This window comes from Ammospiza caudacuta, chromosome Z (assembly GCF_027887145.1).
Source record: "Ammospiza caudacuta isolate bAmmCau1 chromosome Z, bAmmCau1.pri, whole genome shotgun sequence".
In the NCBI taxonomy this organism is placed as follows: Eukaryota; Metazoa; Chordata; class Aves; order Passeriformes; family Passerellidae; genus Ammospiza; species Ammospiza caudacuta.
The window spans coordinates 50,486,900-50,514,219 of record NC_080632.1 but is presented as its reverse complement, the minus strand read 5'-3'; the positions used below and the strand labels follow the sequence as shown (position 1 = coordinate 50,514,219).

The 27,320-nt window shown below is 37.5% G+C and overlaps 1 protein-coding gene across 4 annotated transcripts in view; it reads right to left on the bottom strand.

Moving 5' to 3' along the window:
* Positions 1-27,320, bottom strand: part of PDE4D (phosphodiesterase 4D) — a 348,137-nt gene that overhangs the window by 63,065 nt on the left and 257,752 nt on the right. For all 4 annotated transcript variants that reach the window (XM_058824292.1, XM_058824293.1, XM_058824294.1 and 1 more), the window contains exons 3-5: positions 17,802-17,838; positions 15,328-15,401; positions 14,462-14,511 (exon numbers count right to left, since the gene is read on the bottom strand). In XM_058824292.1, the coding sequence (XP_058680275.1) occupies positions 14,462-14,511; positions 15,328-15,401; positions 17,802-17,838 (161 nt within the window). The remainder of the gene's footprint in view (positions 1-14,461; positions 14,512-15,327; positions 15,402-17,801; positions 17,839-27,320) is intronic.

Here is a 27,320-nt window from a genome sequence, read left to right as displayed (position 1 = left end):
TTGACACTTTATAGAAAAGTTGTTTATGATTTTTTATGGGGTTTTTGGGATATTGAGGAATTAGAGTAGTTAATTCAATAGTTCTTACGCAAGAAAATACAAAATTACTTCTACATTTTATGAAAGTACATCAGTTACTACCACAGTGTATTTTTAAGGTGATTCCAATTAAGAGACTTTGTTTTCTTCCTCATCAAAACACAAGTTTTCAGAAGCATCTAAATCCTCTCCCTCACAAATCCAACTAAGTACGAAAGGCTAAGGGAATTGGGATCGTTCAGCCTGAGAAGAGAAGACACCTGATTATGCCTTTTGTTTACATAAAGGCAACTTACAAGAGAGCTGAAGAGGTGCATTTTATATGGGCAAGCATAGCTTTAAACAGAAAGGAGAGAGGTTTGCATCAGATGTCAGAAAGAAATCCTTTTCTGTGAGAATGGTGAAGCACTGGAACAGGTTGCCCAGGAAAGTGGATGCCCCGCTCCTGAAAGCGTTCAGGGCCCGGCTGGATAAGGCTGTCAGCAGCCTGGCCAAGCCGAGACGTCCCTGCCCACGGCAGAGGGTTTGGAAGAAGATGATCTTTAAGGTGCCTTCCAGCCAAACCGTTCCTTGGTTCCACAAACACGACCACGCAGACTGCAGGCACTAAGAACTCGACTCCAGCGGCGGGCCGTGTCGGTGGCAGAGCTCCGGCTGTGTGTGTGTCCTGTTGGGAATGCCACCGGCACAGCCCGGCCGGGAGCGGCACGGAGCAGGCCCCGCCGCCGCTGCCGGCAGCGCCACCGCCTGTCGCAGCCCTCCGTGCCCTCCGGCTGGCCCAGCCCCGTCCAGCCCTGGCCGCGGCAGCGCCCGGCGTCCGACGAGCTGCGTTTCCCATGCCCGGTTACCCTGCCCTCGTCCCGCCATCGGCCGAGAGGCGCGGGCTGAGCAGGGGCGGGCCGAGGCACCTCCGGGCAGCCGGCACCACGGGGAGCCCCTCAGCCGAGAGACAGGGAAAAGGTGTTTTCCTGAAGGCACTGAAGGCTTGAACAATGCGGCCTCCAGCCGAAGCGTGTAAAACCTTCACCCCGAGGGGCTGTGTCTTCCCCCTTCCATGGTGGTGTCCTGTCACACCTAGCATCTCTGTTTTCAATAGCATCCCACGTAACTACAGCAGCAGGAGGATGAGAAGAACCTGGCACCGTATGGCTATTTCAGCACCATGGGTGATGGGGTTTGAAAACTGACATTCCTTAGGGAGTCTTTAAGCTATAGGCACGCAATACTTGGATGTTCAAGATGATGCTGGGAAAACCGTGTGGAAAGAACAATCATTAAGAAACGTGTGTGGCAGCTGAGATGTCAAGGCCACTGATATGCAGGCAGGATACTGCATCAAACTGCTGACTCTGTGTTGTGGAAAACAAAAGGGAAAAAGAACTTCAGATAATTTATGAGATAAAACACATTCCAAGCCTGAACTGGTGAAGAAACCATGGCAGAGGAGGACAGTGATTAGTTTGTGAGACTGGCATGATGACATCAAGTCTTACAGGACTTACACTGAAATCTGCAGCACCCATATAGTGTGTCAGTCTGGTGTGCACCTCATAACATGTGACTTGGCTGATTGTCAGGTATCCTTATCAGCTGTTGCTATAAATTGTCCCAAAATATCTGCTCTTACATGCTTTCCTCTCCTGTCCAAACCTTTACTCACAACACTTTAAACAACACTTTCTGTCTCATTTACACCTCCCCAACATATTCTATATATACTCACATGTACAAAATCCAACAAACTCAATTCTATAAAATTATGCCAGTTCATTTCCTTGAATGTAAAGCAAAATTACCCTTGGAATGAAATGTATTAGCATAATTTAAGCCACAGGTTTTTTACATAGTAATACCAATTCCTGGATTGTTTCTGATTTTACAGTCAGATTTAAACAAACAGTTTGCTACTGATGTACTGTGAACGTAATGAATCATTAGCACTCCCACCCACCCAAAAGTGAGAGCCAAATGTTCAGTCCTAGCAAAAACTGAAACTCTGTTACTTTTGAAAATAATTACAGTTGCTGGTCCTATGTATGACTTCAGCTCACAAAGTGGGAAGTGGCACTTTGATGGACTTGCAGAGGCAAAGCACAACAGACTTGACAGAGCAGTAGACACACTCTGAGGTGCTCGTTTCATTGTGATATCTGCACTTCACAAGTGTTGTTACTTCTGTTTCAGACAGCTTTTCTTCAAGTGGATGTTTATGCACAGATAATGAGATAGAAAAAGCATATAGAAATTGTATATATTCCTTTTCTGCTAGTAAGCATATCACTCATTTCAGATGCTGGGTTTTTTTCAATTACAGGAAGTGAGTAATTTCCACAGAAAGTAATAGGCTCAGTTGAATTAGAAGAGAAAGGAGTGGAAATTTAGCAGCATTTTCTTAATCTGATAGTCATATATTATTCTTAATCATGGTGGCAGCTGTCTCTTACAAGAATGAAGACAATGTAAGGGAAGAAATAGAAAAACAGATCCTGTCCTATATCTATGTTCTTCAAAATAGTGATTCTTCTTCAGAAGGTCAGATGTGTTATAAAACTGTCCTGCTGCATCAACAGGATTAAGCTACAGTTGGCCTTTGCTTAAAAAAGACTGAAAAAACTGTCAAAAATGGTTGGAGGCAACCAGGCTTAATCCATTTACAGACAGCTCCCTAAAGCCATGACTAAATTCCTTAATTTTTAAAATTGGACTGCTGTTGTCGTCACTCTTCCAGACACAGCAATAAAGGTGCAAATACCAACCAGCCATCACCTTTTTCAATGAAAAGAACTATAATTCTACTAAGTGGTGAGTTGTGAGAGGACTGCTACCATCCATACCACCTTTTTAGTGAGGTGAAAATACAGAGAAAGAGAAACAGAAAAAGTTAAGTCAAATCTTAGCCAGGCCTGAAATAATGTAATCAACTCCTACTCACTGAGGTTGTTACTTCAATTCCAGACTGGACAGTCAAACCAAGAGCAGTAACTGAGAAATGAGTGAAATGAAACCCAGATTTCCACTCATTAAAAAATGGTTAAGATTCATGCATAATGGTCAATGACAGAATCTAGAAAGTCAATTTTCCCTGAATTCTGTTTATATTGAATGCAATAGTTTTAAGATCAAGTGGAAGTATCAGCTCTGAATGTGGAGTTTTATGGCAGAAGTCCATTGATACTGCCTGTGAGCCCAAGAGTCTCTAGCTCTAGGAAAATAATGTATTTGTCTTTGTTTATGTATAGATGTCAGAAGAAATTCAGAAGTTATTGGGAGGGTTCTGAGATTAAGCTTATAAAAAGATTCCACTTGTGTAACTGTTTCAAATGAGATAAGACAAATTACTTTTAATTTGTATATGATGTAGAAACTATTTAAGATCATCATTATAGCAGCCAAGATGGTCTCTACACCATATTAAGTTCTTTGTCTGTGCACTTATGGGAGTAAATAAAATTCTAAAATTTATTCTTCTTCGTATATTTAAAAAAAAAAACTTTTAATGATTTTGAGTCCAATATGAAAGAAGTAGAATACTGAACTGGAAGGTAACTACCTATTCAAAGTAAATTTGTACAATGTTTCAGGATGGCATAACAATATATTAAATTGAAAGTAAAACAACTTAAAAATTAGAAGCCAGGTTTTATTCCGCCCTCCCCCCCCCCCCCCCAAATTAGTAGCCAGAGGACATTTATTTCCTCAAACATAATGTTTTGCTGGGTATTTGTGATAAATCCACCTAACAGACTCATGCACAATGACAACCACTGATCCATGTTCTTTGCCTTAGGAGTAGCCTTGAAATTCCACTCCCATTTACAGCTGGAGTGGACTACAGTCTGTTGTGCTAACATTTCCACTTCATAGGAATTACTAACACATTTCGAAAGTGTTAGTAACACTGAAGCCATGCTTTTATGTTACAGGAGTTTCTGTAATGGCAATAAGCAGAAATTGAAGCCTTGAAAAATGGCCAGATAGAAATAGTGGCCAATAGTGTTAGTATCATGAATAACATTCACTTCATGGAGAAACCCTTTACAGAAGAACACAGGAAGCAGAAGCCCTTCTGCCCTCCCCTGCCCCTTTAAAGGACAGTTTCTCTTTCCAGCCTCAGCCAACAGAACAGATTATATGAAGTGAACAAAGTCAAGAACATTATTTCTGAGTCCTATTCCTCCGCTAATCCAATTCACAATTCAACATTAGATGTGGGGAACAATCTTTTCTATGAAAAACTCACACTTTATTTTACTGTGCCTTTGTAAACTTTTGGCAATGATCCTGACTGTCACCTGGTAACTGTCCATTCTCCAGCAACACAACCAGTAACACAACACAGAGACAAGTTTCAGAACTTCTAGAAGCAATCTTGTGGAAAGGAAAGTGGGTAGCATGGTCTTCATATATGTGATAATTTTATTTAAAGCTATGTTGCTACTGATGCTAGAGATCTGATCATAGGTAAACCAGCTTTAATGTGCTAGCCATGAATCTGTGAGACTGTGGGTCTTAGCCTGGGGATTTATTAACACTGAGCATTTATTCTGCTGGATTAAAGTCACACTTCTTCATCTCTGTTCGTATCTGCTCACTAAACAGAATGTGCTGAGAGATATTTACACGTCTTGTCGTCCTCCTCATTCACAAGGCTGCCTGAGAATGCACTAGGGAAGCTCTTTCTCTGCATTGAAATATTAACACTAGCTTCCAAATAACCTTGTCTAAGCACTGCCTGATGAGGAGCTAGTCAGTAACTCAGACAGTAGAATTGTAATCTGCCTTTTCCACCAACTTGCTGAACAAATGTAAAAAATTATATTAATTACATTTTATTATGAGAAAGATGGATTTTTATGGTCTATTTTTGACGGCTGGAATTGTTACTTTGAAAGAACAAAATTTTTAAAGAAAAATTTTATTATATTTTGATTTTATTCTATGGAATTTTAGTCTTTAGAATACTTATGTAAAATTTTTTATTTTCCAAAGGTAATGTGGCCATAGTTTATAATTCAGGTCTGCAGGATTGAGCTGTGATTGGAAATAATGCTTGCAGAACTGACATCTCACAGAACCATCAATGCATACAGTTTTCAAAAATAAACACATATGAATAAATTTATGTACACTAAGAAGTAGCAATATATATTTATTTTAACAACCAATCTTCAACAACCAACAAGAAATGGAATCCAATCTTGGAAATTATGAGCAATTTTTATAGCCCTTTTTTATAGAGAAGACTAGCATTTTTTTTGGAGAAAAGAGTTTTCAAAGAAAAACTGGCTACTGGCCTTACCACAAATATATTATTTGTTGAAACAACATTTATTCCTTTGAGCATCAACTCTGTCTTGTATGTTTAGACAATAGTATTTGTGGAACAGAATTGTGCCCTTCTCTTTTGGAATGCATACTGAGGCTACAAGGAGCCTTTTTCTCCCCTGAGAACTTCCCACACCATGGTTTTTCATTGCATCATATCTTACAGCCACTCCTACCTTCTAGGGATCAAATAAACCAAACCCAAAACAGAAGTCAAGGGAGTATAAATCTGCGAGGAGGGTGGAACTGCACTAGACCAAAGAAAAGTGTTGCAAAAGTGTTGTAAAAGACTAATTGGTGCTGCAGTTTCAGATTTTACTCAGCAAAGCAAAAACTGTCAGATTTCATCAGATTTAATCGTTTGTGAGAATCAGCAGAAGCAAGGCAAACAGGCTTTGGTTTTACAATGTCATACAGTGAATATCTATGGCTGATAGGTAACATGCTTACATACATTTCCAATGAAATCATGTGCAGAAGCACATTATGTCTACGTGGTTTAACCAATGGACTGTTGCGCTCCCATGTGAAAGGCATAAACATACTAAGTCAGCTGCTTGCTTTTTGGAAATACCACCTTGAACTGCAAAAACATATATGGCTGTAGGGCTAACACTTCTCTGCTCACCTCCTTGATGTGATAGGTTTTCAGAGTTGAAGATTGTATGAAGAATGATGAGATTCAGACAAAGAGATCAGATTGTGATGAGATTCATGAGATGAAATTTGATGAGATTCAAATTCTCTTTATATTATATTAGATATGTAAAAAATATTTTGAGATTCACTCCCAAACCCACAAAACAAAAACAAAAAAGAGGAAAAAAAAGGGAAGCCAGCAGAGAAGAAATGTATTTCTGCATCTGAAATGCTGAAATAGATCATACATACATACAGGGCAGAGAAAGGGCAGAATACAAAACACAATTTGAGGGTCAGATAACATTTGCCATTGCTTGTAGTAGCTGCAATCCAATTTAAAATAACCAACCTACACAAAATTCTGTTTTTGATTTTTCCCTTTGAAAAGCAGAGTTCAAACCCAGTAGTATTAATAGCAAAACCAACCACATCTACAATAATGATAACAACAAGATTAAAGACTCCTCCCAAACCAAATACTGTTTTCTTTCTCATTAGTTGCCTACCATCATCTGTTGGACCTTCCCAAATCCTGCTGATACCATTTAGGTAGCTCAGCTTTCCAGGTTTTGAAACTCTTGCTTGATTTTCTCCTTCATTTCTATGGCACAGACTTCTTCCTGGGCTTTCTATTCTAGTCATCTTTGCACTCCTTAAATTAAAGACTGATTAGTCAATAGATCTTATGGTATGTGCACTAAGTTATTAACATATGATGTACTTAGTACAAAGGGAATTTGTAAATGCTTGCTAATCCAAGTCACTTCTGTAAAATGCTCCTGATTTAATTCACATTTTTTTAGTACAGTAGTAAGCAATATAGTGGCTTAATTTACTCAATTTGATATAATACTACCTTCCTCATTGCAATTAAGAAAAGAAACTTTTTATTTTTATCATAATATCCTACAATTTAAGCAATAGGTCCTAAATTTTTGTCTCTCATCTGTATTTTTTATTTGGCTTAACATCTGTCCAAATTCATATCTAATTTAAATGTTCAAATATAAATATTATTGCAGAATATAATTTAAAATTCTGTGTGCAGAAGGAATAATTAATCAGATTGGCATATTTATGCTAACATTTGAATGCAAATATTTGGGAATAATTTTTAATATTTCATAACAACTAAAACTATATGCATGTGACCTCAGCTACTTCATTAACTCAGAATATCATCATAATGGGAATAAAATCAAAGCTTCCAAGTACAAAAAAATTTGCCTCTACTCAAATAATCTTCTTAATGGTGAGCTGATTAAGGACAATGATAAAAGAACGTAAATTTTACAATTCTATTAACAGAAAGGAAGAGTCATTGAGCTATGAAAACCTGGCTGAGTACTATGGTTTGGGTTTGATTAGGAAATTTTAAAGTCATACCTTGGCACATTTAACATTTCAAGTGAGAACAGTAAGAACAGACAGTAAGAACTACTGTCTCTTTCACAGCCTCCCATCATTCCTTCCAAAGCCCCCCAGTCAAATTTGGTAAAATCTTCACTGCAACTCTTCCCTGACAAGCTTCTGGTAGAGAATACTTTAGAATATTTGGGACGATGCTAGGCCGCCCACTGCTGGTGTTCCTCATGGATAGTTACACCAAAGTAATGTCCACTGGATAACTCAGGTAATGCCCACTGGATAACACTGCCTTAGGCACAGGCAGCGTGGGGGCTCCCTGAGACACTTGCCTGCCTCCCCTGACTATAAAGAATGCATGTGGTTGTTCAGAGGGATTTGATACCAAGAGAGCCAACTGGAAGCATAAAGCATAGGGGCATGTCTGAATACATGACTGCACACCAATCAGTTGTTTCCATGATGAACAGTTTCCACTATCCAAGATTTTGTGAGTTACCAAACATTGGAAAAAGAGGTCTTTTTGCATTAATATAATTCAACTTTTGGCCTGAGAGAAGAAGACTGAATTTTAGGCATTGCTCATTCCTTAAATTTTTAATCCTAGTTCTTAAGAATGCGCAGTAGGCATTAGTGGATATTACTACCACCAGACCTGGAATTACACCTTTCAGTTGAAGATTAGTCATTTTGCAGGATGTAAAGCAAAACACACGAGGACACAGGGAGAAAATGCAGAAAAGGGAAGCTTTGTTGTATCTTGTCTCCAGGGTTGTCTGACCATGGCTTCTGGCCACTCTGATTCACTGCTGTGTTCAGGCTCCTTACTCAGGAACCTGCATACAATAAAAGCAGAACTTATGCACTTTAATGGGTGATTTCCACGTAGCCCTTAATTTTTAAATGGATGCGCAGGAAAGTGAATAGGCTGGAATAGGCCAGTTTCTCAGTAATCTATTAAAGGAAAAATATCTACTTTTAAATAAATCTTTCAGACTGAACAGGTGATAATGTGTCCCTGATCAGAAATGAAAGATGTGGAAAGAAGGTACATCCAGACTGCAAACAAGTCATACTGGAAACCACATCTGCTTCAGTTTTATTTTCTATATTCATCAGACAAGGGACTGCATTTGTAATAGAAAGAAGAAAAATGACACAGGCAAGAGTCCTATTTTTCTTTCTGATTCTTCTCAACTCTGTCTTAAAAACAAAACTATATTTCACTCTTTTCAGTTGTTTTTCTGTTGTTACGAATACAATAAATACAGCCTGGGGTCAAGTACAGTTTTCTGCTGTACTACACTAACTGTGCTTGTAAGGGACACAGGCTGAAAGGAGAAGAGGCACATGAAGCTTGTCACCCTGTTTCTCTTTCCAGTGAAGTGGACAGTTTGGGTGAAATAGTGATATAAGGACTTTTACTGGTGCAGCAAAATATGAGAGCAATTTGAAGCAAAGATTTATGTGGGGCTGCATATCAGATTATTGATGTGGAGATTAATAATGCCTCTGATGTTTTCTTTTTAAATGCATCCCTAGTCTAACTCCAAAATGTGTGAGTCTGAAACAAAATCAAGGCTCCACTACACTGCAGTCTTATGAAAAGTAACCTGAAGTGCTGGATAAAGATAAAAAGCAAAGGTCAGCCCTATGAGGGTTCTAGTCTCTATGCACTTTTATAACCACCACATATTTCTACTGAAACAGACTGCTAAAAAATGGAATTTATACACAAGGGCCGAGTGTTGTTGTCTACTCTCTGCAAAACATCCCCTTTTATTTTCTAAATTTTGTTTCAAGTGGTTATTTTTAATTACATGGGCATTCCTGCCAGGAATATCATAAACTATGACATGTATTTCTTTGTTTAACTTCCTATTTTATGAAAGCTTACATATTTGCCCATCAGGTATCAGTGTTGAAGAGTGCTATTCAAATATAGAGTGTCTGTTTTGTGCCCTGGTTTTATTCACTTCCTTGGATGTGAGATGATACACGAACAGCTTATCTGGTTCAAAACCAAGCCAGTCCTCTTCTTGCTGTTCTGCCTTAAGGTTAATCACTGTTCTGCAAACCCACTCACCCTAAAAGAGCCCTACATATAGATTTCATTTGAAGCCTTCGGGTTAGAAAACTTTTGCAACATTAATTAAAACTCTACAAATCAAGATGAAGAATGCATTCCGCAGGCCTTCACAGTTGTATCCTTTTAATAACAGCCTCTTCCCTAAACTAATGCGGCTGAACTGGGGACAACACTTTTTAAAAGGAAAACTATTTTACTGAATGACTCCATTTAAGCAGCTGTTTTTTAAAATTGTAGCACACGAAAGTACTGCACAAGCTAAGACACTGAAAATTCTTTTTCTGAATGCAAGCAAATATGGATTCCATTTATTACTATCAAATGCTCACAAACTCTGCATGTACAAGGAATAAAGCTGCTAATTCAGCCCCAAAGATGAGGAGATTACTTTGAAGGTCTGCGTGGGGAGCTGACTGCCGGTTCTTCGATGCCTTACCTGTTAGCTACATACCTTACTTCCTATGGGTCAGGGGATGTATGAATGAATTTCAGTCTGAATGTAATTTGTGCCCCGTATCTCACAGAGCAATGTGATTTTGTTTGTGTTGTGGCTAACAAGGCTATAAGTAAGATAACTCTCTGTTTGGTGATCATGACCTAGATACGGACTTTTAATGATTAACTGAAAAGAGTCCCTGACGTAAATATGGCTCTTTTCCAAATCTGTCCTATTTACAAAAAATATTACTGCTTGTTTAAGAAAACAATATACAGATCACTTGAAAGTGCTTTTCACAGTAAAGGTGGGGAACTGGTTCAACTCCACTAGATTTGTTCAGCTCCACCAAAGCTGATGATTATCAATCCTATATTCAAACACTTGGAAAATTGTGAGTTTGTTTTGCAAAAAGAAGATGGCTGAAGCTAGCTAAAACAACCAATATCTGCATTCCTATTTGGTTATGGAACTTCATGTGTCAGATGGAGGGATTTTAATGGAAGCTAAATCTAAATATGCTCCGAGCTGCAAAATATAAATGTTTATTTTTCTCTACTATTAGAATTCATAGAATCATAAAATGGTTTGAGTTGGAAAAGGCTTTAAAGACTATCTAGTTTCAACACCTTCCACTAGACTGGGTTGCTCAGAGCCTCTGCTCAAACAATTCCATCCAGGGGTGGAACATTCAGATCTCTGAGCAACGTGTTCCAGGCCCTCGCCACCCTCAGAATTTCTTCTTAATGTCTACTGTAAATCTGTCCTCTTTCAGCTTATAAACCTTTCCCCTTGTCCTATCATGACAAACACGTGTAAAGAGTCACTCTTCAGCTTTCGTGTAGGCCCCTTTATGTACTCGAAGCCCACATAAAGGGGCCTACAGGAAAGCTGAAGAGGTAACATATGTAGGATCATCCTCCACTTCTCTAAACAGAACAACACACGTCCATCAGCCTGTCCTCACAGGAGAGGTGCCCCAGCTCTCTCTGATCATCCCTCATCATGGCTTCCTCTGGACTGGCTCAAGCAGGGAAAAGCCTTTCCTGTGCTGGGGGGCCCAGATCTAGGTGCAGTACTCCAGGTGAGAGCTCAAGCAATGAATTCAGCAAGGCCTTCAATGCTGTCTCTCACAGTATCATCATAAGCAAACTCTGGAAGTGTGGACTGGATGAGTGGGCAGAATTGTAACTGGCAAACTTAATCCTCAAGTCACAGATGGTTCCCTTGTTTTGAAAACAAAATATTTGTATTTCACTGGTTGTGCTAAGAGAATTACTGACAGTTTGAAATGAAACACCAGAAAATATGATTCATAGTGAGAGAAATCTCTCTTTTGGTTGAAGTACAGAACACCAAGCATAAGAGCAGCAAACCCTGTTATTTCAGGCTGGTCTTGGTCATGAGAAAGAGATGGCACTTGTAGGAAATTCATATCCTTTTGAAGACTTTGAACAGACGTAAGTTTTCATCTCTGCTTATTCACACTGACTATAGTCAAAACTGATATTTACATTCCAGAGTTTAAAGAAAGTATGAAAGGCACCATCTTGAAATTCTATTGTTACATGAAAAGCTCCCATGTCCTGCTCCCCAATTTGTCTGCAAAAGGAACACTCAGCATGCTGTAGCACAGCTGTCTGATAATGAACATGTCATTGATATTCATTAGCTTCTCTCAACACAGTTTACAGTAAGGATTCATGTGGATATACTGAATAGAAAGGACTTTATTTTGATCACAACTGCTACATATTTAGATTGAAAAATCACCATAAATTTTAAGACTACCGGGGTGGCTGTTGCTTCTAAGAATTTGAACAGATGACTCCTGTGCTGTTTCACTTCTCAATGTCATAGTTTCTTACTTTTTTGCTAAGGTATGCTGCCATAGATTTATGCCTCATGAATTCTTAAAATAGCAAATGAGAGAATTTTGCTCTTGCTTTTTTAGTTACTTGCCTTTACCAGATTGCTTCTCATATTTCCTTTGTTGATACCCCTGTATCTTCTGCAGTAGTTCACTTCTGTGATCATCTCTTTCCTCAGAGAGAATCTTCCCAGAGACATGTCTTGAACAACATAAAATCTCCATCTTAAGTGTCTGTTTTCTGATTTATCATCAATATAGCTTAGTGACACTGTGCCCTCCAGTCACCTAGATTGCTACCTTGCCTGTAAGTTCTTGCTGAGATTGCAAGCTGAGTCATCTGGATGATATGATGGGGGTCTACCCTAGCTGGTGTATTTTTCTGGACACTCCATGACACAAGTTCTGAGAACAGCAAAACCAGGACGATTTCTCAGCAGGAAGGATCTCTATAAGATACATTTTGAATGTTCCCCACAAAAATTCAAAAAACTTAGTAGCATGTGAAAGGGCTTTCAATTATTCTTTGAATTATAGCAGAAGTGTTTTTAATCTTCCTTCTTAACACACTGCTGTTAAGACATTTCACTAGGATTCTATATGCCCCAAGAACAAACCTATGCATATTTCTGCACTGATGCCATTAAATTAGTTGCCATGGAAATATCAAAACCAGCTTATAACTAAGAACGGGCAAACCTGTTCATGCAAAATAGTATCCAGCCTCAATTTCCATTCAATAGTCAAAATTAATTGTAGCCATTTTCATGCTTTATAGTGGCTTAATATCTTTGTTATATCATTAAAGTCTTTCAACCACTCATATCCAGTGCACACAGGCTTCAGATCATCCTGTTCAGTGCATAATTTGGGCACAGAAATTCCAGCAGCATCTCTGAGAAATCAGACTAAATTAAATTAGACTAAATTATCCTTACTATTCTTTGCCTTTTATTGCTGCCTTTGAATTTATTGGCAAATAAAGAATTTTCTAGATTAATTGGAGAGCTAACTGTGGTACTTTCTTTCTAAACTTTAAAATATCAGATGATTTATGGCTGACATGTGGAGTTCACTCTGAGGATTAACTGAATCGAAACCTTCAGATCAGGAAAAATTTAAAAAGAGCAACAGCATCTTCCAACAGATAGTGTCTTGGGTCCTGCTGTCTGAACAGCTTCTCCTGCTGGAGAAAAGAAGTCGACCTCAGGCAAACAGCTGTGGGAGAGCATGTAAGGTAGCGCTCCCTGGCATGCACATCTTCTTTTCTGGATATCATTTTCTTTTACTATCATGAATTTCATTATGTTTTCTAAAGTTAGTCCCTTGGAGTTAAAGAAAGAGCCCTATACTTGAGTTAACATATTTCTGGATTACTCTGCTATGAGACAACTCACAAAATCAAAAATAGATATAGTATTCATAACTGAAACGGTTTATAGAGACCAATCTGAAACCAATGCCCAGAATTACTTCTTCGAGAAATATATTAAGAAAGGATCATTAATATAATTGGTTTACATATATAGATATATCTTCTTACTATTATTTAACTAACTGCCTTTCTGTTTATAGTATAGATTTAAACACATAAACTTCTGTCTCCTGATGAGCCCTACACACAAATGTTCATATTGTATGACCTCCTAGGAGAATAAAACTGAAAAGAACTGCCAAGACCAGGTCCTTTTAAGGTGAGAGGTTAGCTGAAAAAACCCATTGATTTTAACACATTCCAGAGCCTAAAGGCAGAAACCATTGAACATTGAAAAGCTACATTGCTTCTCAAAATAGCTGATGTACCATTTTTTTCTTAGAGATACAAATGTATAATTCAATTAAAAAGATGAGGTGTTTTGAAAATTATGGAAAATTGTGTTTATGGTTGTGGTTAAAATGATAATTTGCCTGTTTAGTAAGTGTCTGTATACTTTCATCAAGAAGAAAAGCAAATACTCTTTTACTCTGACAGAACACAATAGAGAAAGTAACACCCAGAAAATTACATAGTGTAAGTTGTGAATTAATATGTGTAAAAAATATGGGGTCCAATAAAGTGCATTTCCATAAAGACAAACAAGACAAAGTTGCCATCAAAATAACCAAAAGTAGTGTGGGGTAAAATTTTCCAAAATATTAATGTCATTTGCACTGCTAGTCTTGTTTTTAAGTCAATGCTTCCTTAGAAATGATACTATGTTTTAAACGAAATTTCTTCCTCATACAAATGTTATAAAAATAGGATTTACAATTCTAAATCAGAAAATTCAGTTTTGAACATTTCTCCTCATAGCATATGCACTTTTGAAGTGAAGACTTTGTGCCTGCATAGCTACAGAACTCTACATCCCAAAAAGAAAGATGAATAGATTCCTCATATCCATTTTTTTTCTACCAGATTTCTTTGTAAAAAGTTAATTATTTTATTCATGAGATGGTCAGACACTGGTATATAAGGAAAAATATTTGGGAAAGAACTTAAATTAAAACTGGAATAATAAAATAGAAATCAGACGTTAACAGGACTGAACACTAGGAGTCACCAATTTGAGTCACTATGTGACTCAAAAACTCAAAACCTCTTTGATAAAACAAATATAGGGATATGAAACGATATAAGTATATGAAGCAATATATATTTACTACTATATTTACTATTTCAGTTAGATGCTTTTTATAAATAAATTATTCTTACCTGTTATAGTTGCTTTGTTAATAGATGGTTGGCTACACATTGGTGATCTTCTATGAAAAAGGAAATGAAAAAAGGTTTAAGCCTGAAAAATTCACTGATGACTGAATTCTTGAACAACACAACAGAAAATACATTACCTGGGAATGTATTTGGGAACTCCAGAACAGGAAAATTTTAGAAACTTTTAGGTTTATTAAAAGCCTGCCTAATCACATCTAGAGCAAATACATAGTTTGAAATGTGACTTATAAACATATACAAAGACATTATTTTCTTTGAAATGCTAAATACTTATAGGTTTCACAATGCATGCTTTGGGTGAGGGAAATGACTTCACTACATTTGCCAGTGTAACTAACATTAGTGTTAACTGTGATGCTGTAACATGACTGGAGAGAGATCATATTTATGCTGCCTAATTTATAGTTATGAACTCCTCTGGGTAGGCTGGGTATCACTACCTTGAATGAGTGAAGAAGAGTTCTAGGTTCAGACCATGCAAGTAGATCTCAGTGAGGGCAGCTCCTGCTCCCTCTGTTTCATCTGCAATACTCAGGCTGTGCCTGAATGGTCATCTCTGAATGATCTTAGACATATGACTACTTTATCTAAAATCACATAAGGTGAAAAAACCTACTCCAAGTTTATGCAAGGACAACAACTGCAAGATCAATTAGAAGGCAAGGGGGCTATTGTCTCAGCCACCAACTATAATATGTTTAGGGGATTAATAAACTTATTTCTCATCATTGATTTATGCAGGTTTGGTGGCACAGACTGAAATCTATAACTCATATTTGTCTTCTTAGCTTACATAAAAAAAACTATCACTGCAAAAAGTTCAGTGGCCAAAAAATGACACTCACTTGCTGGGTGCCCGGTCTTGTAAATTGGTTAATGCAGCAAAGTTATTCCGGACAGTACGCAGGCTGGCCAGAACCTGGAACAAAAAAAGTGGTTTCAGTATCAATTTCTGCATAAGTGAGACTGATCTATCTCTGCTCCACTGTGCTGAAAGAAAATGGAAAGCACGTTGCAAAACCACTGTAAAAGGTTTTCTGGGCAGGTTAGTCTGGATACTTTGGCAATTATTTAACAATAATATGTCTGTAATACAAAGTCAGTAGTTTACCTCTATTATTTTGTTCCCCTCATAAACAAATCATTTTCTGTCTGAAGGAAGGCTGACTTGCAGGGGAGGAAATTATTTTTACATAATTCTACTTATTTCTTTAAAATAACAAGAAAAGCATTTGAGTCTGGAAGATAATAGTCCATTCAACCCTAATACCTCAGGCATAAGAAATAATTACAGTTTTATTGCAGTTCGGTCCCCACAAACTCCAAATGACAAAGGGAATGAGATTGTCTAGACTACCAGGAAAAGTAAAAATGTAGAAGCATCTCCTCTAAGAGGCACAGTTGATTTAGGGACTCAGTGCAGAAGGCCAGGGGAAGTTATTCCCTGAGAGGCAGGAAAAGTCTGCAGACTCTTACAAGCTTTATGCATTGGGGAAGACAACATAGATGAACTGCTTCCTTTCTGGACTTAAGATGTAAGGTAGCAGACAGTGAATGCAGTGGAGTGTCTTTGTGTTATAAGTGGCATAGGCACTCTCTTGTGAAGATAGCAAGGTAACATACAAAAGATTTTGTGCCATGTGATGGTAAAAAAGTGAACCTCTCTGTCATGGGAGAGGTTGTTCAGCTGATGTCAGAGAGGAACCATGAGTTTATTTGAGCTAGGCCGGACATGGGAGAAAGCAGCAACACTAATCATTGGTATGTCTTTGCAGAAGTTGGGCTTCGTTTTTTCTCAGCCCAGACTGGGCTTGGTTCCTGGTGAACCCATCTGACGAATAACAAAAGCAGCAATGAGGAGCTGGGTTTCAGAGATCTGGGTTGAGGAGTGCACAGCCCTCTTTTCATAGCACCTTAAATGTATGCAGGAGGTAGGAAGTGAGTAGGACATCGAAGAAAAAGAGAATAAATTAATGAAAGTTTGTAACAAAAAGTTAAGAACTAGCAATGACTCACAGTGGTCAATTACCTCATTGGAGGTAATTTCCAAAGAAGTCAAGATAATAAAAAATACCTTTGACTAACGAAACAGTATTAATCTGTTATGTTTATTAATCTGTTATGTTTTTCCTTCCAAAAATCAGGAAGCAAACTGACTTATATTTAATTCAGCATGGATTTAAACCAATTAAATACGTCATAAAATTTGCATATTCGGGGCACAGTGGAGATTTCAGAGTATTTTATAAAAGGCCCTTCCTTAATATTTTCTCTCCTAGTAAAAGATGATGGTTTTACCCATAACAAGGACTTGATTGAGTCTTATAAACACTGAATCTCTTCAAAATATAATTAAATATATAATAAAGTATTTAATATTCTTTTAACAGCTTATTATTTGACCAAAGCAACCTAAATAGTGTGGCTGAAGCTGCCACATGTGCTTATATGTGGCATATATATGTATGACATATGATCTATATAATATAATATAATATAATATAATATAATATAATATAATATAATATAATATAATATATGATATATTACATATAATATATAATATGTGTTGTGTTATATATTATATATTATATTACATAATACATATTATATATTATATATTATATATATAATACATACTATATTCTTATAAAATTCTTATTTGACACTGCTCTGGGACTCAGCCTTTCTCTCTCCATTCATCTTCAATCACATATGACTTCATACAGTAATTTGACTTTAATTCCTATCTGTTTTGGAGTAAAACCCATCATCATTGGTTCAAGGAAAAGCAATGTTAATTTTGCATACTTTATAAGGAAGCTCTCTTTTGAAAAACTGTGGCTTTTTAATCTGAATTATAAAGAATTTTGAACCAGTATTTTATAAACCAGAATCTGAATAGAAAAAACAAGTCTGGTTTTGTAAGGGAACACAAGTGTTCTGGATAAAATTTATCTCATGTCCAAAAATCTCAATGTATTTAATTCATAAAATATGTTAAAGTGCAGAAATTGTAATTAGAAAAATAACAGAATAACAGGAATCAGAGATTTGTCTCAATCATGAGTGCCTGCTACAGTATTTGGAAGAGATTAAAGGTGTTTGTCATGCTTTTGTACTTCAAATTTTCAGACAATCAAAAAGTGTTAAGAAAAAGAGGTATAGTTAGCAGAGTGGGAGGTTTATGACTTTCTCTTGAAACATTTTTCTTGTTTCAGGCAAACATATATAATATCAACAACAGAAAAGAACTGGTTTGACCATTTTGTCTTTAAATAACAAGGCCCTGTGAGAAATATGACAAAGCTGTTCCTACCTGAGCAAATGGTGTCACAATCAAATCATCTCCATGTCTGAAAAAAAAAAAAATAAGGAGAACTGTGAGTTAGAAAAATTTCCTGCTTTAACAGAAAGAAAATCATGTTTTATAACACAGTACAGGTAACTCCAGTTTTATTCTTCTGCAATTACACTTTATTATGTTCCACACACACTCTGAAAAGCAAGTACCAACTTAGTTATTGCCCAGCTGCCTGGCAAGTCTATGGGAATGTTGACAGACCAGCCACTTTCTGTGCCGTGGGTATGGCAGGTGACTGACCATCCGGGATTAATCCACAGACATGTCATCCCAAAGGATAGAGGTGAGTGTTCCAAAAGTGACTCCAAAGGCAGAAATACAATATGTTTTTAATTTTCTTGTACTTCCCTGTAGTGAATTTACCATGAATTATAAGTTGCAACTTCTAAGAGAAACTAATATTGATTTGGTGCTATTTTAATATTATTCAAGTTTAAGCATAAAATATGAGTTTTGAACATTAGATTTCAAGTCCATGAAAATCTAATTAGAAAAAGGCTGATAATGGAGAAATGTGACTGTGTTTGACTTGCTACAACATTATTCTTATAATTTTTATACTGTCCACAAGGCAGCAATGATTTGCAGATACTGCAAGAACCTAATTAAAAGCAGCATGTGCAATCTCTACGGCTGTACAATCATTCTGTAAGGATGAAACAAAACTCCCCAATATTCAGGATCATCAGAATGTTTAATAACTCTGTAACCATTTTCATTATCATCTCTTTTATTCCTTTGGTAACAGAAGAATGGATTTTTAAACACCCTGTGGAAGAAATCTGCACTTTGAACACAGTCTTTGCAGGAGTGGTTGGAATAGGGTAGTGCTTCAGGTGAAACCACAGGTCCAGACTGGACAGAAAGCACATTACCTGACTTAGAACAAACCAAAAGAAACATGTCCTCCATAGGAGGAACTCAGAGGCTTTAATTGCTCAGGAAAGCCAAATCCAATCAGGTATAATAGACAACATGAATCAGCCCGGAGCATTAACAGAAGAGTTAATGACCACCTGGGTTTAGTGCCTCTTTATGTTTTCATTGGGTCAGGAAAACATCAGCAAATGCCCTGCACTATAATTTTAGATAAGGGTTGCTTAATGAATTACACAAAGGCTTCAGCAGAAGATAAGCCAAGTGCCTTTTTTTCATTTTTTATCCTGTTCTCCACTGAAAGAGAGTGTGACTATGCTACTTCACTTCCAGGAAAATTATGCTCTTTGTCTTTGAGTTCTGTGAAATGGCATTATCTGATATGTGACAGCTGGCTTAAATGTTTCTCAGTAGTCCTTTAATTTCTTATTTTTTATAAAGGATATTTTTATTTGCATAGAGCTACTCCATTTTTTGCTTCTTTTTTGACATTTAAAGGGCTCCCTGCTCAAAACATAAGGCCACTTTACAGTCTAAACTGTACATTTAGAAATTATGAAAGGGCAGAATTATGAAGATGAAAGTTTACAGGTAGCAGCAGCACTGGACAAAGAACAGAAAATGTTCAATAGTTTCTACCTGTAAATAAGACAGTGGAGACATGGAAATGGGTCTTTCTAGCATCTACCAGTGGCAAATACTCTGAATGCCCCATATATGACACAAATGCACAAAATATTCACCAGTGCCTCAAAGTACCAGACAACTCCTGAAACATAGTCACTAACATTAATTTCAGACTGGCAAAAAAATATGAAAATAAGATTGTCCTCCTCAAAATCTCTTGTGGGATTTTTTATTGTAGATGGTACATCCTCTCCTTCCCATTTAGCCCGTTTGCCACCCTGTGGATGCTGAGGCACCCATAAAAGGCAAGAGCTACGTGTTCTTGGCTTTCTGTCCTGGAGGATCTTTATTCTTTTATGTAAAATAACAGGATCCCATTTTTCTCATTTTCAAATTTGATTCTACTTGAGTTGTTTCTGGACTGTATTTCACTGAAGAACACTGATATCATACTGTAGCTTGTTATTCTTCAGAAGAGGCATGATTAAGTAGTAATTTAATGTAGTGAAATCAAGCCAGGACTTGATTTTCACTTTTCAAATCTCCCTTGTGTCAAGAGCAACAAATCCAGATATTATCATTATTTTGTTCAACCTGATACTGAACGTACAGATATCCACAGCTTTCTGAAAATAGTTTAGCACTCACCAGACCACTTGAAGTGCAATGCAATCATAAAAGGTGGTGAGCAATCTTTGATCCACATTAGGTCAGAAAATCTGGACAAGGTGAGATGGTTCAAAAATAGAGCAGATATGTCCAAAGAAGCTTGTGGTGGTTTTGATACAGAAAAGCAGGAACACGTGATTCAAAATGCCATTGATACAGAGTGTACTGCAGTGTAATAAACACTACAATGTATCAGTGTCCCCCTCTACAGATGACATGGAAGCTTATGGGTAATTCGTTCTGGATTCCAGATAGGATAGTGCCCTCATCTGTATACAGAAGCAAGAGGGAGCATAAATACTGCAATATGCCACAGGCTTCTAAATACAGAGGTTTTAGCCTTTAAAGCTAGAAGAAATTGTTCACATCATTGCTGGACTCTCTTAACTAGAATGCCTGCTATACTTGTTCACATCTTAATTTTTCAAAGGAAATAGCTGTTTTAAAACAGAATATTTTTCACAGAGCCCCAAAATTCAAAATTATCAGTTCTCCACCACCAAAGAACACTGCTAAAACATGCACCGGCCCACATGAGTTTAATGCCTGTTACATAAAACACAAGCAAAATTCTCTTTAGCAGACCAAAGATTATACACTGCATTGCAAGCTATTAGCCACAGTAAAGTGGTGAAGCCTAAACTTCTACAAATTTCTGATTTTTTCTTCATATCATTTCCTACATGACACTTGAACTCACATCATATAACCTATGCTGATCCCCACCCTGAGGAAGAGATGAAAGTTCTGTATTAAGAAAGAAGCTATTTGAACATGTTCAGTACAAAAGTTCTGCTTCCTTTCCTCAGGATTTGCATCAATTTGTCTCTTTTATCCCAATCACAGAACAGTAATTAACTTTTCCCTTAATAATAAGGAACTAAGAGATGCATGGACAGACAGAGAAGCAGGCAGGAAGATTAGGTGACTGCATAACCTTTACTTCATAATTAAACTGCATTAATTTAATATAAAATCTAATAAGAGAAGTAACTAGAGAGATATTCTGCTGACCTATCAGGATACACTTAAAAAATAGTGGATGTTTTTTATAGTGGTTATAAAAAACTCACTATATCCATCCAGTAGAAGGATATCCCTTGATATCCTTCAAGGCTTTAGAGACCATGAGGAGAGTGAGGAACCTGCCCCTGTAGAGCTTCACAGGGAAACTCCTCAGAGTTTGTCTTTCTAAAGGCCATAGTAAACACAGTTTAAGGTTTTCTGGGTCTTTCTGGACTTTTACATGAATACCAACCGAGTTATCTTTAGGACATGCATTGAAGTTATGAGATATAAACAGGACAAATAGGAGCTCTGCCTTATTTGAATAGAGGGGAGAAAACATACAACGCATATTTACATCAGTTTGACACAAATGTACTAGCTTAAAGTATGATTTTATTGGTTTGCAACACTCCTCCCCTTGAATCAAAACCTTACTTATATTCTCATAAATACTGGCTGAGGATGCCTGTCAGGCCTTGAATCCAACTGGCTCAGTCTGTGTTGGATTCTCTGGCTACAAACTTTGGATGTAGACCATTTGAAAGAAAAAAGCCGCCAACTGAACTGAAAAGCCCAGGAGGACAGTGGCTGTAGGGAATCCCTGAATGAAGTTCCACATCAAGAGCTTTCATCTCACTGCTTTCATCTGCTTTCCTCACACTGCCATATGAATTTACTGCATTTTAAAGAACTGTATAAGAAAGAAGATTGACACTAAGGTAGTCTTCTGTTTGGGTAAAAAAATATATGGCAGTTGCCTTTTGCAGTGTAAACATCTAGATTGGGATAAAACATTGCAACCACTCATTTCTGCATACAAGGTTGTATACTTACTGTCCAACAGTGTGTCTCAGCTTAGATGAGACATTTGTGTTTTGTTTGCTGGAACACAATTATACCATATACAAAACCACAAATGAAAGAGAATAAGATGATGGACTACCCTAACTGCCAGGATTTTCTTTTCTGTCCCAATAACATTTCATAGTTGAAGCCAAATACACACCCACAAAACTTATTAATTATGCTGAAGCATTCACATTGCTCAGGTTCACATTTTAGCAGCAATTAAAAATGATTCTAGATTGCACCCTGATACGGCAATGGTAATGGTACTAGCTATCAGAAGCTGTGCTTTGAGGAAAGTGAGCAGCAGTGGCTGCCTGCTCCATGCAGCTTGATACTTATATCATCATCTGCATTTGAAAAATACAAATGGGTTGGTTTGCAAAATTGATTTTGTGAGGTCAGAAATCATAGTGTTCCAAGTCAGCTTATTCTGCAGTAATAGTGCTGAAGTCATGTCATCTCAATTTTTAAAGACTTTGAGAAAAAAATTTCTGGCCGTGAGATAGCTTAGGCCTTGCTCAAAAAGCCAAGACTAAATAAGTGTAAAAAGCACCTCTTAAGGTTTGGCCCACATTACAAAATTAAGGTGTGGGTTTACACCTTTTTGTGGGGTTGCACCTTTTCCTAGATAGCCAGTGGGTTATTAGTGATTTGCATGTCTTTGAAAGGGTAAGCACAATCTGAGGGATGATTGGGCATCTCAGGCAGGGGACAGAGTCTATGACACTGCAGGCAGGCTGGGATTTAGGGTTGAGAGAACAAGCAATTAAAATTGGTATCAGAGCTATGAGCTGTAGAAGAGGGGGTTGTTTTTCCCAGAGCATTTTAATTCTGTGAACATGTACATAAGAGGATTGTTAAAAAGAGCTACTTGAAACCACAGAAATTAGACCCTGAATGAAGCAGACTCTCATCAACTATTGTCTGAGTGTTTCAGAACACCACAATTTTATGTAACACTGTGCAGTTATGTCCTCCTGATACATCTGTCTAATTCAGCAACACAGCTAGCTCTAATTAGTGAATAAGTATTGCTGTAATATTGGGAGTTCAGTACAGTTAATTTAATCAAGCTTAACCAGATGAAGGAGGATTGGCTCCAAAAAGCCACAGCACCTGAGAAGTCCATTATCCCAGCCAAAAGAATGCTGGTTATAGTAATTCTCCTTGGACTGTCTAACTAAGCAAGTGAGATTTAGAAAGAGAGACTAAAGGGAGAAAAAATTTCCCCAGCATAAATGTCACTAGTGAAAACTTCAGATATAAGTCTTTCCAAAGACCCCAATTGACTTCATAGGGAGCATAAATCAAGTTACTCCACTATGATGTTTATTAAGAAAACAATTCTTGTCTGCCTTACAGAAATCAAATCACGTAAAAAAAAATTTGAATTATTACATTTGGCTAATACACATATGTTATGCACTAAAATACCTGGAGTTTTCAAGATACAACTTGTATTTTATATAAGAAAATACTTTAATTTTTGATGTTGCCTTTTTAGCATCTCATGTCCTGAAGATACACTTGATTAGGCTTGAAAGAAGCCTTTGAATTCTTGAAATCTACCCTGTTGCGGTCCTCAGTGCTAAGTTACCCAAACTGCAATCTTAATTCAAGCTAAACTGCATTAGCACCCAAAGTGAGAACCTCTCTCAAGACTTGGAAAGGCAAAAGGACCACATCTATTACAGACTAAAGAATCTGGAAAGAATCAGTGTTAGTGATTCTAAATCAGTACTTTGAGGTTTAATCCAGGGACTATCAGGTACATACTATCTCACTGATAGTGTACACCTCACTGTGCATTAATAGCTCTCTTTCATAGTGCCTCTACTTTTGACCAGATTTAAAAAATAAAAAGATTTTGCTGGGTGACAAGGGCTATTTTAGGTCTCAGTGACGGTGATCTGAACTGGGACTTACCAAATCCAGAAGCTTCACTCAGAATTGCTGGATGAGCTAGAATCAGAATTGGCTCACTACCTCAAAAAACCCAGGAATTATTACTATATTTTCCCATCCAATATAATGCACTGTAGGAACACGACTAGGCATCTTACATCTACCAAGAAAGTCTCCTAACACCTTTGGAAGAGTTTGAGAACCACCAGGATCTCTTCTGTCAGTCCCAGCTACTTTTCCCAGAAGCTTAAACCTTTTCCAAAGACACTGCACTCACACATCTGACTTGTGTAATTTGCCTGAGGAAATCACATAGGTAGTGATGTAGTGGACCATCACAGTATGATGTGTAGCAGCATGTAGCCAGCATGAAGTGTAGCATAAAAAATCCACAGATAACTCAAGAAATAATTTGTATCATATTGCCCTAGTCATCCACCAAGCTTCAATGCTTTAATCCTGTCATTATACAGCAGACCATTTAGATTACAGGAGAATGGTGGGCAACTAACTGAGCAACTGGCCTCTATTAAGTCTGACAGAATTACTCAGTCCTGAAGGGGAACAGAACATGCTGCAGGTGGTTTTCCTTCTGAAATCAGAAGGTAGTCTGCCTGGGGGTCACTGAGGCAATGGCAAGGGAAAAGAAGCTACAGCAGTGTGGCAAGTTTTTTTGTGTGTTGAAGGAGAGGCTGGATTAAGCCAGAGGAGATAGGACTTCGAATGAGAAAAATGTTGGACTCAATCACAGGAGTCCAGGCCAACTCAGCAGTGCCACTATTGTACTGTTCATACAAACAAAACCATTGTTTAGCTATATCAAAGCTGGAAAACAAACAGGCATCAGAGACTACAGTGTGGTTCTGTTTTCTTCTCAGGTTTGAGAAAATTACAGACTGGGTTTGCCTACATGACTGGAAGCGATCAAGTTAGTGTCACTTAATGAGTTACTATTAGTGAGTTTTGATTGCATTAGCTGACTATATACACAAACTTTTACCTGGTATCAAATTAAAATAAAATGTGTTTATTGTGCCTATAACTGCTTTTAATCATCAGGTATTTGGTTGCTTGCTTGTCCCTGTCCTACAAATTTAAGTGTTTAAAACTGATATGGGTGTGTTACTTCTGAAGAATAAGACTACATGACTTTCCTCGTGGGCCTCCTACAAATGCAGGCTGAAAGATTCCCTCCTTAAAAGAAATAGCAGAGCTGCTGAGAACAAGGCACTCATACAATGCAACCCAGCCTAAGAGAGCTTGCTACAAGCCAGCCACAGAGGGTTTCGGGGTTTATAAAAACTGGGCCCTTAACTAAATTCAAAGGTCCCTAAATGCATGTAAGAAGAAACAAGCTGACTTCAAGAAAAACAAGAAAAAAACATCAGATTTTCAGACTGTGCACTTTCAGGGATTGAACTCTACAACTAACTGAGCATTAGGGCCATTAAAAGAATTCAGAACATTCAGTTTGTGCCCTGAAGGTTGGAATGACACCTAATGTTCTTCTGGGTTGTGAAATAAATGTGACCTGTGCATGTAGGCAATCACTGAGCCAGAAAAACTGTCCAAAAGAGATCCCTGCAAAACATTCAAGTCCCTTTTTACAAAGCTACCTCTCTTCACACTGCTCCTATCCTTCAGTATTGCTGGCACACAAAATGCACATGTCCACCCTCCCCTCCACTGCTGATCAGCGTTGCAAGCCCAGGGAGCTGTGGTGTTGTGGTGTACTTGAAATCCCAGCTAAGAATTTATTTTGGTACCATATTTTTAAGAACATGCCATTTGTGACTGAAAAGATGTAGGAATTCAGTCTGTCTTGTTTGTAACTTCAATAATAACTTGTTATTTTCCTGCAAACATCCATTGTATCCAGGAAAGGGAAGGAAAAAACCTAAAACATCTAAAGTGTTTAAAGGGGAAGTGATGTGTTTAACAACAGAGCTGTTTGGAAAATTGTAAGGTTTTAGCAATCTCTCACACGGAACCAGTCATGATTCTGTATTGACTGAAAGTAAACGAAATAGGTTTGCATTTCATCAACAAAAATTCTCCCCTGAATAAAAAGCAGGTAAATGCTTCTCCATGCAAAAATGCTTTCTTGTTGTTTTCCAAAATAACTAATTTCCTGATCAACAAATAAAGTTAGCACAAAATTATTAATCAACTTTAAGCTAGCTGCATTCTAAGTTGAGTTCTTTGTTTTGAATTCCATCTGTAAAATGTGTCAAACAACCAGAAAGGAAAGCCATCTCTTTTTTTTTCTTTTTTTTTTTTTTTCGTTTATAGCTCAAAAAAATATTGTAAGTGACTTGCAAATGACTTAGATTCATTTAAGCTGCAATCTGGAACTTCATTTAAGGACGCTAAAAAAAAAAGAAAAACACAATGAAGCAAAATATTTGTCTGTTTTTCCTAATGTAATGTAAAAAACGTCTCAAGTGATTGAATGTATTTTTTAAATTAAAGATTGTTTCGAAACACAGTCACACATAGAAAATGCTTCTTTATTACAGCAGGCTGGACTTTGAGGTTTAACTGTTTATTTTCAGCCAGTAATAACCATGAAATAAAAATATCAGAGATTCCTAGAAAAGCATATGATTGAAAGGAATTTCAGCTGCAAATTTTCTGGAGAATAGATAATTATTTCTAATTTTTGAACTGAAGTGCAATTACTCTTCTCAATAAACACAACTTGTCTGCTATCCCAGAATCTTGGATAGCACCTTTCATGAAAAAGGTGTATTTTTTCTTCATAACTTAAGATTCATAATCACAATATTTGATAATAAAACCAGGTCTTGCTGGCTCAGAAAAAAAAAAAGAAAAAGCTTGCCTTAGAGGACAAGAAAATACATCCTCTGTAACTGTAGCTGTAGGGAAAATGTCCTGGAGAAAACTTCATCCTCTTAATATTTTTTTAATCACAGACAGCAGCAGAGGGATGCTGCTGTCCTCAGAAGTTACTGACAGAGTAGCAGTAGGTTGTTCAGGTCAGGGAATGGGTGTGTGGTGGCCATTTAGCAGATCACCAGACCAGTGACCCTGCAGTTCCCCTCAGTTCCTTGGCTAGGTTCTGCTCCTTTAATGCATGCGAGCAAGTTTCAGTACATATCAGCAAATTTTGTGCAATATTACTAGTTGGAGCTGATGAAGAAAACAATGCTGACCTTCTCTAAAGAAAGCTGTAAAACTCCCCCAGTAGATGCTTTTTTATGAGTGAGGTTCAGCTGGCCAAGTCCTGAGGAAACCAGGATGTCTGTGCTTGCTGTGCTGTGTTCTGAGAGCTTGTGGAAGTGGGAGAAGAACAGACTTAAATGAGAGGTCAGAAGATGTCTTCTTACACTCAGAAACACAGTGGAGCTTGGACAGACTTTGCTGAGAATGTCTTGGTTCCCTGGTCTAGACTGCTATCCTCTGGTCTGCTTTTTCAGTATCACAGGGGGATTATACATGTTTTTTGCCCTTCAGAGTGACATAAAACATGGGCTGTGATGCAGCACTGGACAGCTTATTGGCTTTTTATTTTCTAGG